Here is a 19353-nt window from a genome sequence, read left to right as displayed (position 1 = left end):
CTTATAGTAGATATATATTTTTAAACAAACGTAGATCCCGTAGACCGACCAGGGGATCGTGTAGAACGCCCTATAGTATATACTTGAAAAACAAACAACGGGGGATACGTTAGAACGTCTTATAGTACTAGTATATATATGTTTTTAAACAAACGTAGATCCTGTAGACCGCCCAGTGGATCCTGTAGAACGCCCTATAGTATAAACATAAAAAACAATCAACAGGGCATCCTGTAGACCGCCCAGGGGATCCGGTATAACGCCCTTTACTATATAAATAATAAACAAACAATATAGGGGATCCTATAGAACGTCCTATAGTAGATATATAATGTAAAGACAACAGGGGATCCTTTAGACCGCCCAGGCGATCCTGTAGAACACCCTTATAGTATATAAATGAAAAACAAACAACAGGGGATACTTTAGAACGTCTTATAGTAGATATATATTTTTAAACAATCTTAGATCCTGTAGACCGCCCAGTGGATCCTGTAGAACGCTTTATAGTATAAACATAAAAAAACAATCAACAGGGCATCCTGTAGACCGCTCAGGGGATCCGGTATAACGCCCTTTAGTATATAAATAATAAACAAACAATATAGGGGATCATATAGAACGTCCTATAGTAGATATATAATGTAAAGACAACAGGGTATCCTGTAGACCGCCCAAGGGATCCTGTAGAACGCCCTTTAGTATATACATGATTAACAAACAATAGGGGATCCTATAGAACGTCTTATAGTAGATATATTATGTTGAGAAAACAGGGGATCCTGTAGACCGTCCAGGGGATCCTGTAGAACCCCCTTATAGTATATAAATGAAAAACAAACAACAGGGGATACTTTAGAACGTCCTATAGTAGATATATAATGTAAAGACAACAGGGGATCATGTAGACCGCCCAGGGGATCCTGTAGAACGCCCTATAGTATAAACATGAAAGACAATCAACAGGGGGTCTTATAGAACGTTCTTTAGTAGATATATAATGTTCAGACCACAAGGGATCCTGAAGACCGCCCATGGGATCCTGTAGAACGCCCTTTAGAATATACTTGATTAACAAACAATAGGGGACCCTATAGAACGTCTTATAGTAGATATATTATGTTGAGAAAACAGGGGATCCCGTAGACCGACCAGGGGATCGTGTAGAACACCCTATAGTATATACTTGAAAAACAAACAACGGGGGATACGTTAGAACGTCTTATAGTAGATATATATTTTTAAACAAACGTAGATCCTGTAGACCGCCCAGTGGATCCTGTAGAACGCCCTATAGTATAAACATAAAAAAAAAACAATCAACAGGGCATCCTGTAGACCGCCCAGGGGATCCGGTATAACGCCCTTTAGTATATAAATAATACACAAACAATATAGGGGATCCTATAGAACGTCCTATAGTAGATATATAATGTAAAGACAACAGGGGATCCTTTATACCGCCCAGGGGATCCTGTAGAACGCCCTATAGTATAAACATGAAAAACAATCAACAGGGGTCTTATAGAACGTTCTTTAGTAGATATATAATGTTCAGACAACAAGGGATCCTGAAGACCGCCCAGGGGATTCTGTAGAACGCCCTTTAGTATATACTTGATTAACAAACAATAGGGGATCCTAAAGAATGTCTTATAGTAGATATATTATGTTGAGAAAACAGGGGATCCCGTAGACTGACATACTTGAAAAACAAACAACAGGGGATCCTGTAGAACGTCTTATAGTAGATACATAATGTTGAGAAAGCAGGGGATCACACAGACCGACCTAGGGATCCCGTAAAAAGTCCTCTATTAGATACATCAAAAACAAACAATAGGGTATCCAATATAACGTTTATAGTTTATATATGATGTTCAGACAAAAAAGGATCCTGTAGACTGCCTAGGGGATCATATTGAACGCCCTTTAGAATATACATGATAAACAAACAACATGGGATCCTATAGAACGTCTTATAGTAAATACATAATGTTGAGAAAACAGGTTATCCTTTAGAACGCCCTATAGTATAAACATGATAAACAATCAACAGGGGGTCTTATAGAACGTCCTATAGTACATATATTATGTTGAAAAATAGAGATTCCTGCAGACCACCCAAAATTTCCCGCAGACCGTCCAAAGGATCATATAGAAAGTCCTATAGTATAAACATGAAAAACAATCAACAGGGGTCTTATAGAACGTCCTATAGTACCTATATTATGTTGAAAAACAGGGATTCCTGCAGACCAACCATAGTTTCCTGCAGACCGCCCAAGGGATCATATAGAAAGCCCTATAGTATAAACATGAAAAACAATCAACAGGGGGTCTTATGAACGTCCTATAGTAGATATATAATGTAGACAACAGGGTATCCTGTAGACCGCCCAAGGGATCCTGTAGAACGCCCTTTAGTATATACATGATTAACAAACAATAGGGGATCCTATAGAACGTCTTATAGTAGATATATTATGTTGAGAAAACAGGGGATCCTGTAGACCGCCCAGGGGATCCTGTAGAAACCCCTTATAGTATAAAATGAAAAACAAACAACAGGGGATACTTTAGAACGTCTTATAGTAGATATATATTTTTAAACAATCTTAGATCCTGTAGACCGCCCAGTGGATCCTGTAGAACGCCCTATAGTATAAGCATAACAAAACAATCAACAGGGCATCCTGTAGACCGCCCAGGGGATCCGGTATAACGCCCTTTAGTATATAAATAATAAACAAACAATATAGGGGATCCTATAGAACGTCCTATAGTAGATATATAATGTAAAGACAACAGGGTATCCTGTAGACCGCCCAAGGGATCCTGTAGAACGCCCTTTAGTATATACATGATTAACAAACAATAGGGAATCCTATAGAACGTCTTATAGTAGATATATTATGTTGAGAAAGCAGGGGATCCTGTAGACCGCCCAGGGGATCCTGTAGAACCCCCTTATAGTATATAAATGAAAAACAAACAACAGGGGATACTTTAGAACGTCCTATAGTAGATATATAATGTAAAGACAACAGGGGATCCTGTAGAACGCCCTATAGTATATACTTGAAAAACAAACAACGGGGGATACGTTAGAACGTCTTATAGTAGATATATATTTTTAAACAAATGTAGATCCCGTAGACCGACCAGGGGATTGTGTAGAACGCCCTATAGTTTATACTTGAAAAACAAACAACGGGGGATACGTTAAAACGTCTTATAGTATATATATATGTTTTTACACAAATGTAGATCCTGTAGACCGCCCAGTGGATCCTGTAGAACGCCCTATAGTATAAACATAAAAAACAATCAACAGGGCATCCTGTAGACCGCCCAGGGGATCCGGTATAACGTCCTTTACTATATAAATAATAAACAAACAATATAGGGGATCCTATAGAACGTCCTATAGTAGATATATAATGTAAAGACAACAGGGGATCATGTAGACCGCCCAGGCGATCCTGTAGAACACCCTTATAGTATATAAATGAAAAACAAACAACAGGGGATACTTTAGAACGTCCTATAGTAGATATATAATGTAAAGACAACAGGGGATCCTGTAGACCGCCCAGGGGATCCTGTAGAACGCCCTATAGTATATACTTGAAAAACAAACAACGGGGGATACGTTAGAACGTCTTCTAGTAGATATATATTTTTAAACAAACGTAGATCCCGTAGACCGACCAGGGGATCGTGTAGAACGCCCTATAGTATATACTTGAAAAACAAACAACGGGGGATACGTTAGAACGTCTTATAGTACTAGTATATATATGTTTTTAAACAAACGTAGATCCTGTAGACCGCCCAGTGGATCCTGTAGAACGCCCTATAGTATAAACATAAAAAACAATCAACAGGGCATCCTGTAGACCGCCCAGGGGATCCGGTATAACGCCCTTTACTATATAAATAATAAACAAACAATATAGGGGATCCTATAGAACGTCCTATAGTAGATATATAATGTAAAGACAACAGGGGATCCTTTAGACCGCCCAGGCGATCCTGTAGAACACCCTTATAGTATATAAATGAAAAACAAACAACAGGGGATACTTTAGAACGTCTTATAGTAGATATATATTTTTAAACAATCTTAGATCCTGTAGACCGCCCAGTGGATCCTGTAGAACGCTTTATAGTATAAACATAAAAAAACAATCAACAGGGCATCCTGTAGACCGCTCAGGGGATCCGGTATAACGCCCTTTAGTATATAAATAATAAACAAACAATATAGGGGATCATATAGAACGTCCTATAGTAGATATATAATGTAAAGACAACAGGGTATCCTGTAGACCGCCCAAGGGATCCTGTAGAACGCCCTTTAGTATATACATGATTAACAAACAATAGGGGATCCTATAGAACGTCTTATAGTAGATATATTATGTTGAGAAAACAGGGGATCCTGTAGACCGTCCAGGGGATCCTGTAGAACCCCCTTATAGTATATAAATGAAAAACAAACAACAGGGGATACTTTAGAACGTCCTATAGTAGATATATAATGTAAAGACAACAGGGGATCATGTAGACCGCCCAGGGGATCCTGTAGAACGCCCTATAGTATAAACATGAAAGACAATCAACAGGGGGTCTTATAGAACGTTCTTTAGTAGATATATAATGTTCAGACAACAAGGGATCCTGAAGACCGCCCATGGGATCCTGTAGAACGCCCTTTAGAATATACTTGATTAACAAACAATAGGGGACCCTATAGAACGTCTTATAGTAGATATATTATGTTGAGAAAACAGGGGATCCCGTAGACCGACCAGGGGATCGTGTAGAACACCCTATAGTATATACTTGAAAAACAAACAACGGGGGATACGTTAGAACGTCTTATAGTAGATATATATTTTTAAACAAACGTAGATCCTGTAGACCGCCCAGTGGATCCTGTAGAACGCCCTATAGTATAAACATAAAAAAAAAACAATCAACAGGGCATCCTGTAGACCGCCCAGGGGATCCGGTATAACGCCCTTTAGTATATAAATAATACACAAACAATATAGGGGATCCTATAGAACGTCCTATAGTAGATATATAATGTAAAGACAACAGGGGATCCTTTATACCGCCCAGGGGATCCTGTAGAACGCCCTATAGTATAAACATGAAAAACAATCAACAGGGGTCTTATAGAACGTTCTTTAGTAGATATATAATGTTCAGACAACAAGGGATCCTGAAGACCGCCCAGGGGATTCTGTAGAACGCCCTTTAGTATATACTTGATTAACAAACAATAGGGGATCCTAAAGAATGTCTTATAGTAGATATATTATGTTGAGAAAACAGGGGATCCCGTAGACCGACCAGGGGATCGTGTAGAACGCCCTTTAGTAAATACTTGAAAAACAAACAACAGGGGATCCTGTAGAACGTCTTATAGTAGATACATAATGTTGAGAAAGCAGGGGATCACACAGACCGACTAAGGGATCCCGTTAAAAGTCCTCTATTAGATACATCAAAAACAAACAATAGAGTATCCTATAGAACGTTCTATAGTTTATATATAATGTTCAGACAACAGGGGATCCTGTAGAACGTCCTTTGCTATATACATGATAAACAATCCTATAGAACGTTCTATAACTAGAAATATAAGGTTCAGACAACAGGGGATCATGTAGACCGCCCAGAAGATCCCGTAGAACGCCCTAATAGAACATGTAGCTTCATTATAAACAAATAACAAGGGAAACGAAGACCAGCACAACCACCCCCACCCCCACTACCACCACCCCCTCACACCCCGTAAAGGTAATGTCTCGTGTCTAAGAACGTGTAAGCTACATGTTTTTTCTCAATTTGCCTACATCAAAGTACTCTATTAAGCAGATAATAAAAATATTATTAACTCCATAGTATATTCTAAGCAGCCATGGGATCACGTGCATGGGACATTTGCAAGTCTTAACAAAAAAATAAAGACTTTAGGGTGAACCTTTTGTGACTGGACACTGTCCTCTTGTATATATGAACTCTCTGTTTTACTTAATATTCCCTATTTAGTGTGTACACATTTATGATATAAATAATTTACAGCTTTTAAAAAAGTATATATATATATAAAGATATTCTGAACTTTTAAAATGCAAATAAAGGAACAACATCATTGGCCTTACCGCCTTATTTTTTCTTATCACGGAAACAAAATTAAATCAACTTCGTTCTTGTCCATGTTGACGATCCCTGTCTAGTGTTTTTTTTTTAAAAATACTGAGCACGCAAAATAAGCATTTGAATCACGAAGCACGTATACAAATTACATAAGCAGAACATGTTGAACACCTCGCTGTTTTGCACGACTGAACGTAAAATAAAAAAGTAAAAACACGTTGAACGTGAAATAAAAAAAAACAATCACGTACCACGAAAATAACCCTCTACCACTCTCCATGAAAGTTAATGATTTTGCATCGTTTTTTTAAGATAGTTTTACATGTTAAGAAAATTCTATTTTTAGCATTAGTATTTTCCGAATCGTTTAAAAATATCCTATAAATAAAATATGCATAATTCATGAATCGTGACGTAGGGCGGTCTACGGGATCCCTTCTTCCGCTTACCAAGTCAATCCGGCCCAAAGTCGATCCGGCCCAAGTCGATCCGGCCCACGTCGATCCGGCCCCAAGTCGATCCGGCCCCATAATAAAATAAGAAATAACTATATTGATCTTGGAGGAAATTGTGACACAGTATAAATGACAATATTTAATAACAGTTTCGTATATTTTTTTTTATTGAAGAATTTATTAGACTGTCATTTCAATAATTACTTACTTCCATGTCTTCTCTTTTATAGATAGGATTCGGCAAATCAAACAACATTTCTATATATATATCTTTATCTTTATTCTCACAAACCAAATTACAAAGGTATAGAGATAATTTTGAGAACTTAATAGAAAAACAAAGTTTGTATGTATCAGCTTGGGGATCGGCTTGTACCATTGTGTATGTAACTATTTGTTATTACACAAGATGAAAGACTTGTTAGGATCACAGTCAATTGAAAGAAAACGCTAATTACTGCTGATTAATGTTGATGTCTGAATTGTTTTAATATAATTATACCCAATAATCTTGAAAACTTGTAATAAAAACATAATCAACCTAGTTGTTTTTATACTCATCTGAAGAAAATATTTTTTATTTGTTTTTTACCGTACACCTTTACATTATAATAAAAATCATAAACATTTATGAATTACTTTAATATATATCTTTATTTTTATTCCTTATAAATATATTTTTTTATTGGGGCCGGATCGACTTTACATTTGGGCCGGATCGACGTGGGGCCGGATCGACGTGGGACGGATCGACTTGGGCCGGATCGACGTGGGGCCGGATCGACGCGAAAGCGTTGGCGACACCGACGACGGAATCTGGGATTTCACTTTCGCGAAATAAATCTCGCAGGCTCGACACAAATGTAAATAGTTTGACACAATTTTTTATTCCCTTTAGAAATTCCTGTTATTGAATCATCACTTATTATAAAAGGGTAAGTCATTTGTTCAGAATACAAAAAAAAAAACTTTTTTAACGCCGTTTATTGAAAATTCACCATAATGTGTTGACTACTCAAATACTATTGTTATAAAAAGAGGGAAAAGGACAGTTATACGTTTTCATTTACATAACTAATTCTTTTTTTTTATCATGTTTCCTTTGTCATAAGCACTTGTTGCCTGGGACTTATACGGATCAATTTGGAATCAAAACAATCATTTAAGATAATTAAATTGCTTATACAAAATCAAATTAATTTTACCAAATCTTTTCGACGTTTTATTTTTTTTTAGAGAAAAAAAACATTGTTCTGAATTTCAATAAAAGATGGAACAATAGAAGCTTAAGAAATGGCTTCGAGTGTAAAACAATTGTAATGACATTCTTTGGTTGTGACAAAAAACAAGGTAAACTACGAAACTAAATTACAAAAACCACCAAAAAGTATCCCAAGAAAAAATTACTGGAAACAAGACTTACGATGTTATCCAATGTCAACTTTTAAGATAAGATTTTTTTTCCGATTAAGGGCCCATGTAATTTGACATAATGAGATTTTATAACTTACATAATTTGTGGGTTCATTTAATCTGGTGTACTATTGTTAAGTAATTTTTGTAGTTGTGTTATACTTATTGAAAGTGTTTACCTTTCCGTTTTTACTAACTATCGCAAATTTGTCAGAAAAAAATATTTTCTATTAATAAGCAAAGTAGGATTCTGCATTAATAAGAACAAACACGGAATAGCAAATGAGTATATACAATCATTTAATTATTTGTTTTCATTGTTATAGAATGCTTAGGTAAATCAAATTCAGAGAATTCATGAAATGATAAAGGTGAAATCATGGTAAAAGTAAATGTTTTTGATCTGGTCTTACCCGACTGACTTTTGTTGAATGGTATACGTAAAGATAGAGTTGTACCAAAAATGCATAAAAGCAAGAGCAGTTTTATTCTTCCAATCATTCTCAAAATCTGTAAAAATATAATTTAAATTTAAGAAGTTGAAAACTTATAATCCTTTATAAGTTAAAACTACAACAGGTACTGCCGGAAACAATCACTATACCAAAAACTGTATAAATTATAAATGTCTAGTGTGTGATTTTGATTTTTTTTACACATTGATCAATTTGAATTTGACCATTTATAACTGACTTTGGAGGTAGATATTTGCCGAAATGATATTTTTGTGCTTTACTTGTTCTAGTATCGATTGGTATAACGATTAGCGACGGAATCGCAAAAAGTCCATGTATGGATTTATAGATTAGAACATAACCAGTATGGTGTTGATGCGGTGCTGCGCAAGATTCAAGATTGTTTATCACGAATGTAATTTTTTTTTTATTTCATTACGTTAGTTTAGCAAGCAAGGGACTTTGACCAACGACAAAGGTATTATATATAACTCGATCTACTGTAGCAAGCTACTGTTTCATGTAAAACAATATCAATTATAAGTTAAAATATAACAAAACCATATTTCCGAAATTTTACGTGAAATGCGCACAAAAGTAATGCGCCGATGTTGGTAGAGTAAGACCAATAATATGTTTCCTGCTAATACAGTCTTATGAGAAATGTACTGGCCAGTTACCATTTCGCAAATACTATAACAATATCTCATTCATTCCTTCAGAAATAGTGTAGTAAAAAGGTAAGTACTCTCAGATCTGTTCCTAGTGTCTTTTTGTTGTCGGGATGTACAAGTACCCGGCCACGTCCACTTGTATTTTTGTCTATCTGATGAGTTGAAGCTTTTTTCAACTGATTTTTATAGTTGGTTCTTATGTTGTACTGTTACACCACTGTCCCAGGTTAGAGGAGGGGTGGGATCCCGCTAACATGTTTAACCCTGCCACATTACTTGTATGTGCCTGTCCCAAGTCAGGAGCCTGTAATTCAGTGGTTGTCGTTTGTTTATGTGTTACATATTTGTTTTTCGTTCATTTTTTTATACTAATAAGGCCGTTAGTTTTCCCTTTTGAATTGTTTTACATTTTCATATCGGGGTCTTTTATATCTGACTATGCGGTATGGGCGTTGCTCATTGTTGAAGGCCGTACGGTGACCTATAGTTGTAATGTATGTGTCATTTTGGTCTCTTGTGGAAAGTTGTCTCCTTGGCAATCATACCACATCTTCTTTTTTATAAGACAAATATAATAGATGTAAATTTGACAAGTAATACACAATAGTAGAAGTCCATTACTAGACTAGTAATATACCTATTACTATAGTAAAATGATTGCACATTTGTTGATTTTGAAATATTGAATATAAGAAAAATAGAAAATGAAGTCATTGATAATACGGTTTTAAAATAGACGTTTTATTCCTAATAGTCCGTTTTGCTGTTTTGTGCTCTTTGATCAGGTTGTTGTTTCTTTGACACATTCCGAATTTCCATTCTCAATTTTAAAGAATATTTAAAAAATGGTTAGAAAATATAGTTTTATGTTTATAACCTTTACATATATAAACTTACCTTTTTGATTATTACAGTACTAAACTGTTCCTTGAGTGGTGTTCAGTCCGAAACAAATACCTTTTTATATATAGTCTCTACCTCCGGACAATTTCTCGCCTGGTCAGTTATCGGCTTTTATTAATTTCATTACGAATTTCTCGCTTGCTTGATTTAGTTTTAAATTGTAGATAAAGATCGTATCACATATCCGTGAAAACAAAGGGATATCTCGCCACCACGCACGTAGTTTTGGCCAGTTACTTCAATTAAATTTGGTCACTACCAAACCTGAGTTAAAACTGACATGATTTTTATTCAAGTCAGATTTTATCAACCAGTAACAAAAATATTATCGTAAAATTTGGACGTAAGTAGTAGTTCATGACCAGAACATTGTAATAGTGGTCATCTAGAGACTTCAGACATAACCATTACTTCATGACGACTAACAATCGTGATTTCTATAGCTTTACTAAAAAAAATCATGTTGCTCCAAATGAATTTGATAGTTTCGGCTAAAATATGCATATACTGTTCTTGACCTGCGACATGTGGGCCAGGGACTTTCTATACTATAGAAATTCCCTGTGTGGGCGTATAAACAAAAAGTGCAACCCATATCGCAAAATTCTTTATTTTTGAAAAGATAATATCCGAGAAAAACTAGTATGTAACTGAAATGGAAACTTACTGGTAGAATGTTTAAACTCAATTTAATTTTTATGCCCCATTTATGAGCATTACGTTTTCTGGTCTGTGCGTCCGTCCGTCTGTTCGTTCCGCTTCAGTTTAAGTTTTTGGTCGAGGTAGTTTTTGATGAAGTTCAAGTCCAATCAATTTGAAACTTAGTACACATGTTCCCTATGATATGATCTTTATAATTTTAATGCCAAATTATATATTTCTCCCCATTTTCATGGTCCATTAAACATAGAAAATGATAGTGCGGATGGGGCATCCGTGTACTGGGGACACATTCTTGTTTATGATGTTCTTTTCCGTATTGGTTGGTAAACTTTTTTTTCTTTGCTTGTTATCGTTAAAGGAACAGGGCAATATTGGAAGAAAGGTTCAACATAGTCATCTACAACAAACGATTTAATTTGTAATTTTAAGATGAAGAACAGCAAATAAAACCGCTAGAGATGTTTTTAATGTTCATGCAGTAATTTTGTGTCCTGCAGTCGGTTACACTAAAAAAAACTTACTACTGAGATTTATCCTCAGTATACTGAATTGTTTATGACTTACGATCAATCTTAAATCTTAAGTTTTTTTGTGAAACCGACTCCTGGATTGTAACTTAATATCCTTGTATGGCACTTTTAGATATCATCCCCTGATATACACTAATGCAGGATTTCCTGGCCCTCAAAAATGAAAGACGATCAACAAATAAGTTTTCGAAGTAACACCAAAAGGCATATAGACTTGCTGAATCTTCCGGAGCATTTGAGATCCCCACCCCTGTTTTCGGTAGGGTTCATGTTGAATAGTTTTAGTTTCCGGAATTCCAGATAGTGTTTTATACGGTTTTATTTTTTCGTTTTTGTCTCGCCTTCGACGAAAGTGGATAGTTGACTCAATGGCAATCACACAACATATCTACCTATGTCTTAAAAATAATAATATTTTTTTTTTTTATGAAAATCTATTTTGAGTTCATTTTAACGATTCATGGGCTTATCTCCACGTACTCAATATCCATGCTTCTTTGTTGTTTGTTTGCTATAAGGAGACAATAGACAATCGGTAAACTACGACTTCAAAACACGACAATTATTATATGAAGAAGTTGCCATTTTTTCAACTCATAACAGACAGAGAGGGAAAATAAATTGACGATTATACGATATAGTTGCGTAAAAAATGATAAAATCGTGCACAGAAGACTTTAGTTTATGATATCTACATGAATTGGATAATCATTATTTTTAAAAAGTCACTCGTTTCGTATGACTTAGAAAAATATATAAGTAGGTGAACTAAGTTATTTATTGTTGATAGATAAAAAGATAATAATGAGCATTTTGTTACGATTTTTTTGTTCGTCATTTATTTTTTATAGAACAAACTTTACTTATCTAACTTGATACCTGTAATATTCGTTAAGTCAAATGAACAAATGTTTCAATGTATTATATTTGTGCTAAAAACAAAAGTTTGGCATATTGTTAGGACTATCGTTTTCTTAGATAAATATGGTAAAAAGGTGAATAATTTTACTTTTTTTTCAAATGATCGCGAACAATGATGCATATTTTGTCAGAAATTAATTATAATTAAAAATAATAATCAAAGAGTAGACTAGTAATGACTTTCAGAGACTCAAAGGACAGCAAGATCAGTAAGGCTGGAATCCAGTCACGTAATGGGTGAAATGGCCAGCGAGAACTGCAATATATTAAGCAGAAAGTATTCTTCATCATAAAGACATGGAGGACAACACCTGTACTGGTAGACACGACTTAGGAATGACACATTTCCAACAGTGGTCAATGGCAACACAAAAAGAGAAGAGCAGTATAGTGCAGTCAGAAATACTTGTAAGACAAGAGTAGAAGAAGAACAAAGAAGGACAAAAGCAGTAGGGCTCAGCCGTCAAGTAGAATGGATGAAGTTAAACTTGTCAGAAAGAAAGATCACATGGTCAGAGTTAAGGAGGATGGAACCATATTGAGAATTTCATTAACGCTTGGGTCAGTCTACGATACAGTTTGTTCCCCTCGCAGGAAAGACAAGGTACTAAAACATCTGGCAGAGATCTTTGATGTTGAGAGAAGGAAGAAAAGACCAACAACATCAGATGAGGGTTGACATTGGCAAGAAGCGTGTGTTTAGTGTATACGTGCAGATAACCCTACGACTAGACATTGTAGTTTGGTCACAGAAGCCAAAGATTATATTAGCAGTAGAACCAACAGGACCTTTGGAAGAGAGACGTGGAGAAGCATACCAGCGGAAAAAGAAGACGTATGCAGAGCTGATAACAACATTTTAAGAGAGAGGTTGTAAAGCGAGGATGTTCTGTAGCAGACGTTTGAAGAGGAGTTCCTATACAGTCAGTTTGCTACAGGCCATTTGAGTTGTCGGAAAGGCAAGGAATACAACAGTAAGACAGTTAGAGGAGGCAGCTTATCGTTGTTCTTGCTGGTTATGTCATCGTCGAGATGGTCTTAACTGGAAGCCGAGCGCTGATGAGTAGAGGTTTGCTCACCTCTACTGACCCGAAAACCGGATGAATGTGAGGAGAGAGGGTCGACACATCTGGTGAATGTTGTAATAATCTGAAGACATCAAAGCACTGGCAGAGAGCGACTGAGACAGATGAGCAGTCATAGGAATATGACAACAGAAAAGCAAAATTACACCGTCTGTAATTAATAATCATAATGAAATACTTTACAGAATGAGAGATAGTTGAACATTTCCCAATTTGTATTCAAACTGTCGTTGTCAATTTTTGGTCTATTTTTCATAAGTTGTGCATATTTGATTGAAGCAAGTCTTACTTTTTAATTTACAAATTGTATTTACATAATGTTTTAATGCAAGTTATTTATGTATGCATATTGTTTGAATATTGAAACACACGTACTCTGTTGTTTTGACTTATTAGGTACTTCACTTTCCTCATATATTTCATTTGTGTTTTGGTTTTGTGTATTTTAAATGTTATTATATCAACATATAGCTTAAATGTAATCTTAAGCGAGATGGTGTATCACATACTTCTGCTTCAAACATTTACAAGACAAACAGTCATCTCGAACACGCTTAACGTAAAAATGTACCAGACTTTATATACGGTAAAATTATTATTCCACTTATAGGAATTTCATTCGGTTGCCGGAGGCAGAAATGCAAATAAATGCATTAGATAGATCAGTTTATTTTTATTATTCTGCTATATTCAGGCTTATGCCTATTAGATATCCAAATGTATTTGCACCCACCACAATTGGCTTTTTTGAATGAAAATTTGTCTTGGATTTAAAAGTCTACTAGGATCTCGAACTTCTATATTATATTAAACGTATTTATAAAGGCAATACAAACATGAATAAAATCAGATATACCAAAATGGACATTTTTCTTCCTCTAATAACACACCGGTCGGATACGATTCCCGACGAGCAAATAATGCAATTTTTTGCATTTTTGTCCAAATATAACTTGTTTATACAAAGGTACAATCTAAATGTTATTTAAAATAAAAGAAAGATGGGAATGCTAGTTGCAGATGAACGGAAAACGAATGTCTTTGAAACGGCCACTTGTTAAAGGAAATGTAAGATATTGAAAGGTATAAAAAAAAATCAGTCATCTGAAAGATTAAATAGACAGTATTATGTAAACACGATAATAGACGTGTTTCAAAAAAGCAAATCTTTATAAATCGAATTTGTGACGTCAACTAAACAAATATTTAGAACTAATAAACAAAGATGAATAATATTTTCGTTTTGGTAAAATGATTTTTTGATTAGATTTGGCTAAGATTATTTAATGAAGTATTGATAGTTTCTTTTCAATAAATAAACCGTACAAAAACTATTGAACCATTTTAGAATTGATCGTGATATTTTTCCAAGACAAACGACACATTCTTTTTACTCTTTCAAGTTTACCTACCTTTACTATTCTGATCTTTTTCATTTAAAAAATATATAGAGACAGTATGCCTATAACGTTCAACTATGATTGCTGTAACCTCTCTTACAACAACAACAACAAAAAAAGACACGAAAACATTGGAATCATAAACTAAATGTGTCAGATTTTAAGTGGCATCATAGTTACATTTATTACATAGTTAGAGAGAACACGTTACAAATATTTTTTTCTATGTTTGTCTAAAAATAGGGAGAATTGATGTTAAATATTGTCTATAAGACAGAGATCAACAAGGATATAAACACAATACATTAAAAGAGGGGCGAAAGGTACCAGACGGACAGTCAAACTCATAGATCGAAAATAAACTGACAACGCCATGGCTAAATACGAAAAAGACAAACAGACAAATAATAGAACACAAGACACAACATTAAAGACTAAGCAACACGAACACCAACAAAAAGGTAAGCAGATCCTGCTCCACATGTGGTACCAGTCGTGTTGCTTAAGTTATTACAAATTCGGTAAATAGTGAGGCAAAACCCATACCATAACGGCCACCAGTGTGATCGAAGTGGGAGAGCAAGGAAAACTAAAAATTCAAAAACGGGTATGGGTCCAATGATTTAAATATCAATAGACATCAGCAGGTCAACACATGCATGTTTAACTTTCTCAAACCTTGTATTGTAATTACAGAATATTAAAGATATACTCCAGAATCTTCAATGATGAAGAACATTGGCACTGATTTTTAGCTTCTTGACAAATGCGGTTTGAGATCTTTTGCAATTAAGAATTTATTTTAAAACAGTTATGTTTACAGTATTCGCATGCATGGAAGACGAAAAGAATGTGAATATTTTTTGTCGAGCCTGCATTCTATCGTTGTCGTCGGAAGCGGCGTCCACAAATATTCACTAAGTCGTTATTTTTTTTTTAAATTTTAATAACTTTCCTAAACTATCCTGGATTGTTCTACCAAACTTGGACAGCAGCTTGTTTGTAATCATAAGATATTATCCAGAAGTAAATTTTGTTAACAAAATAATCCTGTTTATCCATATTTTACTTATAAATGGACTTTCTTTTCTGCCAGTTAACATTACAGTCACTCTGTGGTTAAAGTTTTTCAAAATTTTGATAACTTTCTTATACTATATCCTGGATTTCTACCAAGCTTGGACAGAAGCTTGCTTAGGATCATAAGATAGTATCCAGAAGTAAATTTTGCCAAAGAAAAATAATCCTGTTTATCCGTATTTTACTTATAAATGGACTTGGTTGTTCTGCCAGTTAACATTACATTCACTCTGTGCTTAACTTCATTTACTTTCTAAAACTATCATGGATTTGTACCAAACATGGACAGAATCATGTTTTATTTATCTATCAAAAGCTAGCATCTAAAAGGAATATTTGTAAAAATGTTTTTTTCTGTTTTTCCGTATAAATAACTTTAAAAAAACTTCGGACTTAGTGTTTCTCCCAGTTAATATTGCAGTTAAAGTTTTAAAAACATTTATTAGATTCATAAACCACTTCGCGAAACCCTTACGATTTTATCATAATAATCAATTTTATCAATTCTTAAAAGATTTTTTAACTTCAGAGTGTTTGCCGTAGACAAATTATGGTCATACACATGTAGAACCTTATTGAACATAAGGTAGAGAGCAAATTACTTCGAAGAAATGCAATTGTTAGTCTTGAGACATCAACATTTATATTCTTAGTATTGGATTAAACCCATTAAAGTTAAAATTACAGATCCATAAAACTAATTTATAACAAGCCAAACTCGTAGATTGTCGATGTAGATACAAGTTTATGACTTTATATTTCCTTCTGGCGAAAAACAATGTTCATGTAAATTGTAAATTAAAGAAAATAGTCCCCTTTTGTTAAAAAAACTCGCCTTTTGACAGTTTGTTTTATTTAAAAACAAAGCGGGGTTACCAACTGTAACGTTTCTGACGACAGTATAGCCTATGGTCAATTTTCACTGCTGAAACCATCACGACTTCGTAACAATTTTAATTAAGTGTGTTTTAGCTTGTCTCTACATGTACAATTCTTTCAATTAGTGAAAAATTATTGTTTTCTTTATAACCTTATGTTTATATAATTACACTACATTTTAACAGAAAAAAAGACAATTAAAACACAAATAAATGTTTGTAGACTAGCTTACTGATTTTATATTTTCTGAGTTGCCGAATTTATTGCTTGAAATAAAATAGCAAATGGATATTTCAATTTTATAAGAATAAAGTATCTTCTGCCTGGTATAAAGATATGTCAATTTACACAAAATTAATCATCTAGAGAAGTCAATACTCGAATTCGAATTTAGGCAGTGATTTTTTTTTTCTTAAAACCTAATTTCATATAAGAACATAAAAAAAATCATGAACGTTAGTGAGTGGAAAATTGGCTTAGCCAAAAGACTACGGTTTTGCAAAACTTAAAACCCAACCCATGAGATCAACAACAATCGTCGACAAAATCTGTAATAATTGTATGCACAATGGAGAAAACTGATCAGCTAACCAGTTATAGAAATAATTATAAAAAATATTTGGTCTGCTTAACCACGATATTAATTTGTATATGTTTATTATTGGCAGTTCCTTTGGATAGTTCAACTCCGTTATGTCGTGTGTCCTTATCAACCATAGTTATCTTTTGTCTGTCTGAAAAAACTACTGATAGATGATAGGTGAAATTTAGTCAAAATGAGCTATATTTTTTATAAACGAACTTTATCATATACTTAAAAGAAAAATGAAATAAAAAAATGGGGTCACCGTTCATTTAACTCACAATCTGCCTCCGGAAGAAGCATACATTTTTGTTGTTGTCCTTTTTTTCTGTTGAGCTAATAGGAGAAATAGAGGTATTAATATCAAAACAAAAAAATAACCTAATTACAGAAATCTCTTAAATTTTACAATTATTTAGTTTATGTACAGTTTATTTGAAAACAATAATAAAAAATATGGGTCACCGATGAGTTAGATATTTCAAATTTAATGCCAAAAAATGGCATTTTTGCACCAAAGGGAGATAATTTGGAGCTTTTTCAATGATATAAACATTTTAAAAGTCATCTGGGGCCAAACCGAATCGGTTTTTTGGGTTGATTTTTGTACCATATCATAAAGTAATAACTTATAGTGTAATAAATAAAATTTATAATGAAAAAATAAAGGTTTAATTTTTGGCTGAAATTTTTGTACCCACGAGCCACCTTAAAAGATAAATCTTGCATTTTACCTGTATGATCTATTTAGTAATGTCAACCATACTCTTTTGAACTGAGTTTAACTTTGCGTATTGCTGTGTGTGTGTGTTTTTTCTACATCGGCTAGAGGTATAGGGAGTTTTGAGATCTCAAAAACATGTTTAACCCCGCCGAATTTTTTTTCGCCTGTCCTAAATCAGGAGCATCTGGCCTTTGTTAATCTTGTATGATTTTTTAAAATTTTATTTCATTTATATTTTTCGGAGTTTAGTTTGACTTCCAATATCATTGAAGTAGTACACGTTTTTGTTTAGAAGCCAGCTGAAACACGCTTCCGGGTGTGGGATTTTCTCGCTGTATCAAAGACCTATTGGTGTCCTTCGACTCTTTTCTTCTCGTTTGTCGTTTTGTTGTCTCTTTGTCACATTCCCCATTTCCATTCTCAATTTCATCTTGATTAGCAGCAGGTTCATCGCACACATTTTAAAACTAGATACCCGAATGATGAAAGTGGACAATTTGGTTAAATTTGGCCCAGTAGTTTCTGAGAAGATTTTTGTACAAGTTAAGAGGACGGATGACAACGACGAACGACGGACACCAAGTGATGAGAAAAGCTCACTTTGACGTTCAAGCCAGGTCAGCTAAGGGGACGACCATTTGATATTCTGTAAAGAGGTGGGGGGAGGCAGGAGGATTTGTTTTGGATCGGTTGTTCATTTTTTGTCGAGCCTGCAACTTTTGTTGCAGAAAGCTCGACATATGGATAGTGATCCGGCGGCGGCGGCGGCGGCGTTAGCTAACTTCTTAAAAGGTTTATATTTTAGAAGATGAAAGACCTGGATGCTTCATACTTTGTATATAGATGCCTCATATTACGAAGTTTCCGTCAGTCACATGTCCAATGTCCTTGACCACATTTTCATGGTTCAGTGACCACTTGAAAAACAAGTTCAGAATTTTTGTAATGTTGAATTCTCTCTTATTATAAGTAATATGATAACTATATTTGGTATGTGCGTACCTTGCAAGGTCCTCATGCCCGTCAGACAGTTTTCACTTGACCTCGACCTCATTTCATGGATCAGTGAACAAGGTTAAGTTTTGGTGGTCAAGTCCATATCTCAGATACTATAAGCAATAGGGCTAATATATTTGGTGTATGGAAGGACTGCAAGGTGTACATGTCCAACTGGCAGGTGTCATCTGACCTTGACCTCATTTTCATGGTTCAGTGGTTATAGTTAAGTTTTTGTGTTTTGGTCTGTTTTTCTCATACTTTATGCAATAGGTCTACTATATTTGTTGTATGGCATGATTGTAAGGTGTACATGTCTAGCGGGCAGATGTCATCTGACCTTGACCTCATTTTCATGGTTCAGTGGTCAAAGTTAAGTTTTTAAGTTTTGGTCTTTTTATCTAATTTTATATGC

General features: G+C 34.6%; 1 protein-coding gene across 1 annotated transcript in view; it reads right to left on the bottom strand.

Annotated features, from left to right (window-relative positions):
• LOC143067576 (uncharacterized) overlaps positions 1-9364 on the bottom strand; it is a 55468-nt gene extending 46104 nt beyond the window's left edge. The window contains exons 1-2 of the mRNA XM_076240921.1: positions 9249-9364; positions 8459-8555 (exon numbers count right to left, since the gene is read on the bottom strand). Coding sequence (XP_076097036.1) covers positions 8459-8546 — 88 coding nt within the window. The 5' untranslated portion in view covers positions 8547-8555; positions 9249-9364. The remainder of the gene's footprint in view (positions 1-8458; positions 8556-9248) is intronic.
• Between the last annotated feature and the right edge of the window lie 9989 nt (positions 9365-19353).

The sequence above is a fragment of the Mytilus galloprovincialis genome, chromosome 3, assembly GCF_965363235.1.
Source record: "Mytilus galloprovincialis chromosome 3, xbMytGall1.hap1.1, whole genome shotgun sequence".
NCBI classification, from domain to species: domain Eukaryota; kingdom Metazoa; phylum Mollusca; class Bivalvia; order Mytilida; family Mytilidae; genus Mytilus; species Mytilus galloprovincialis.
This window is presented reverse-complemented; position numbering and strand designations above follow the sequence as displayed.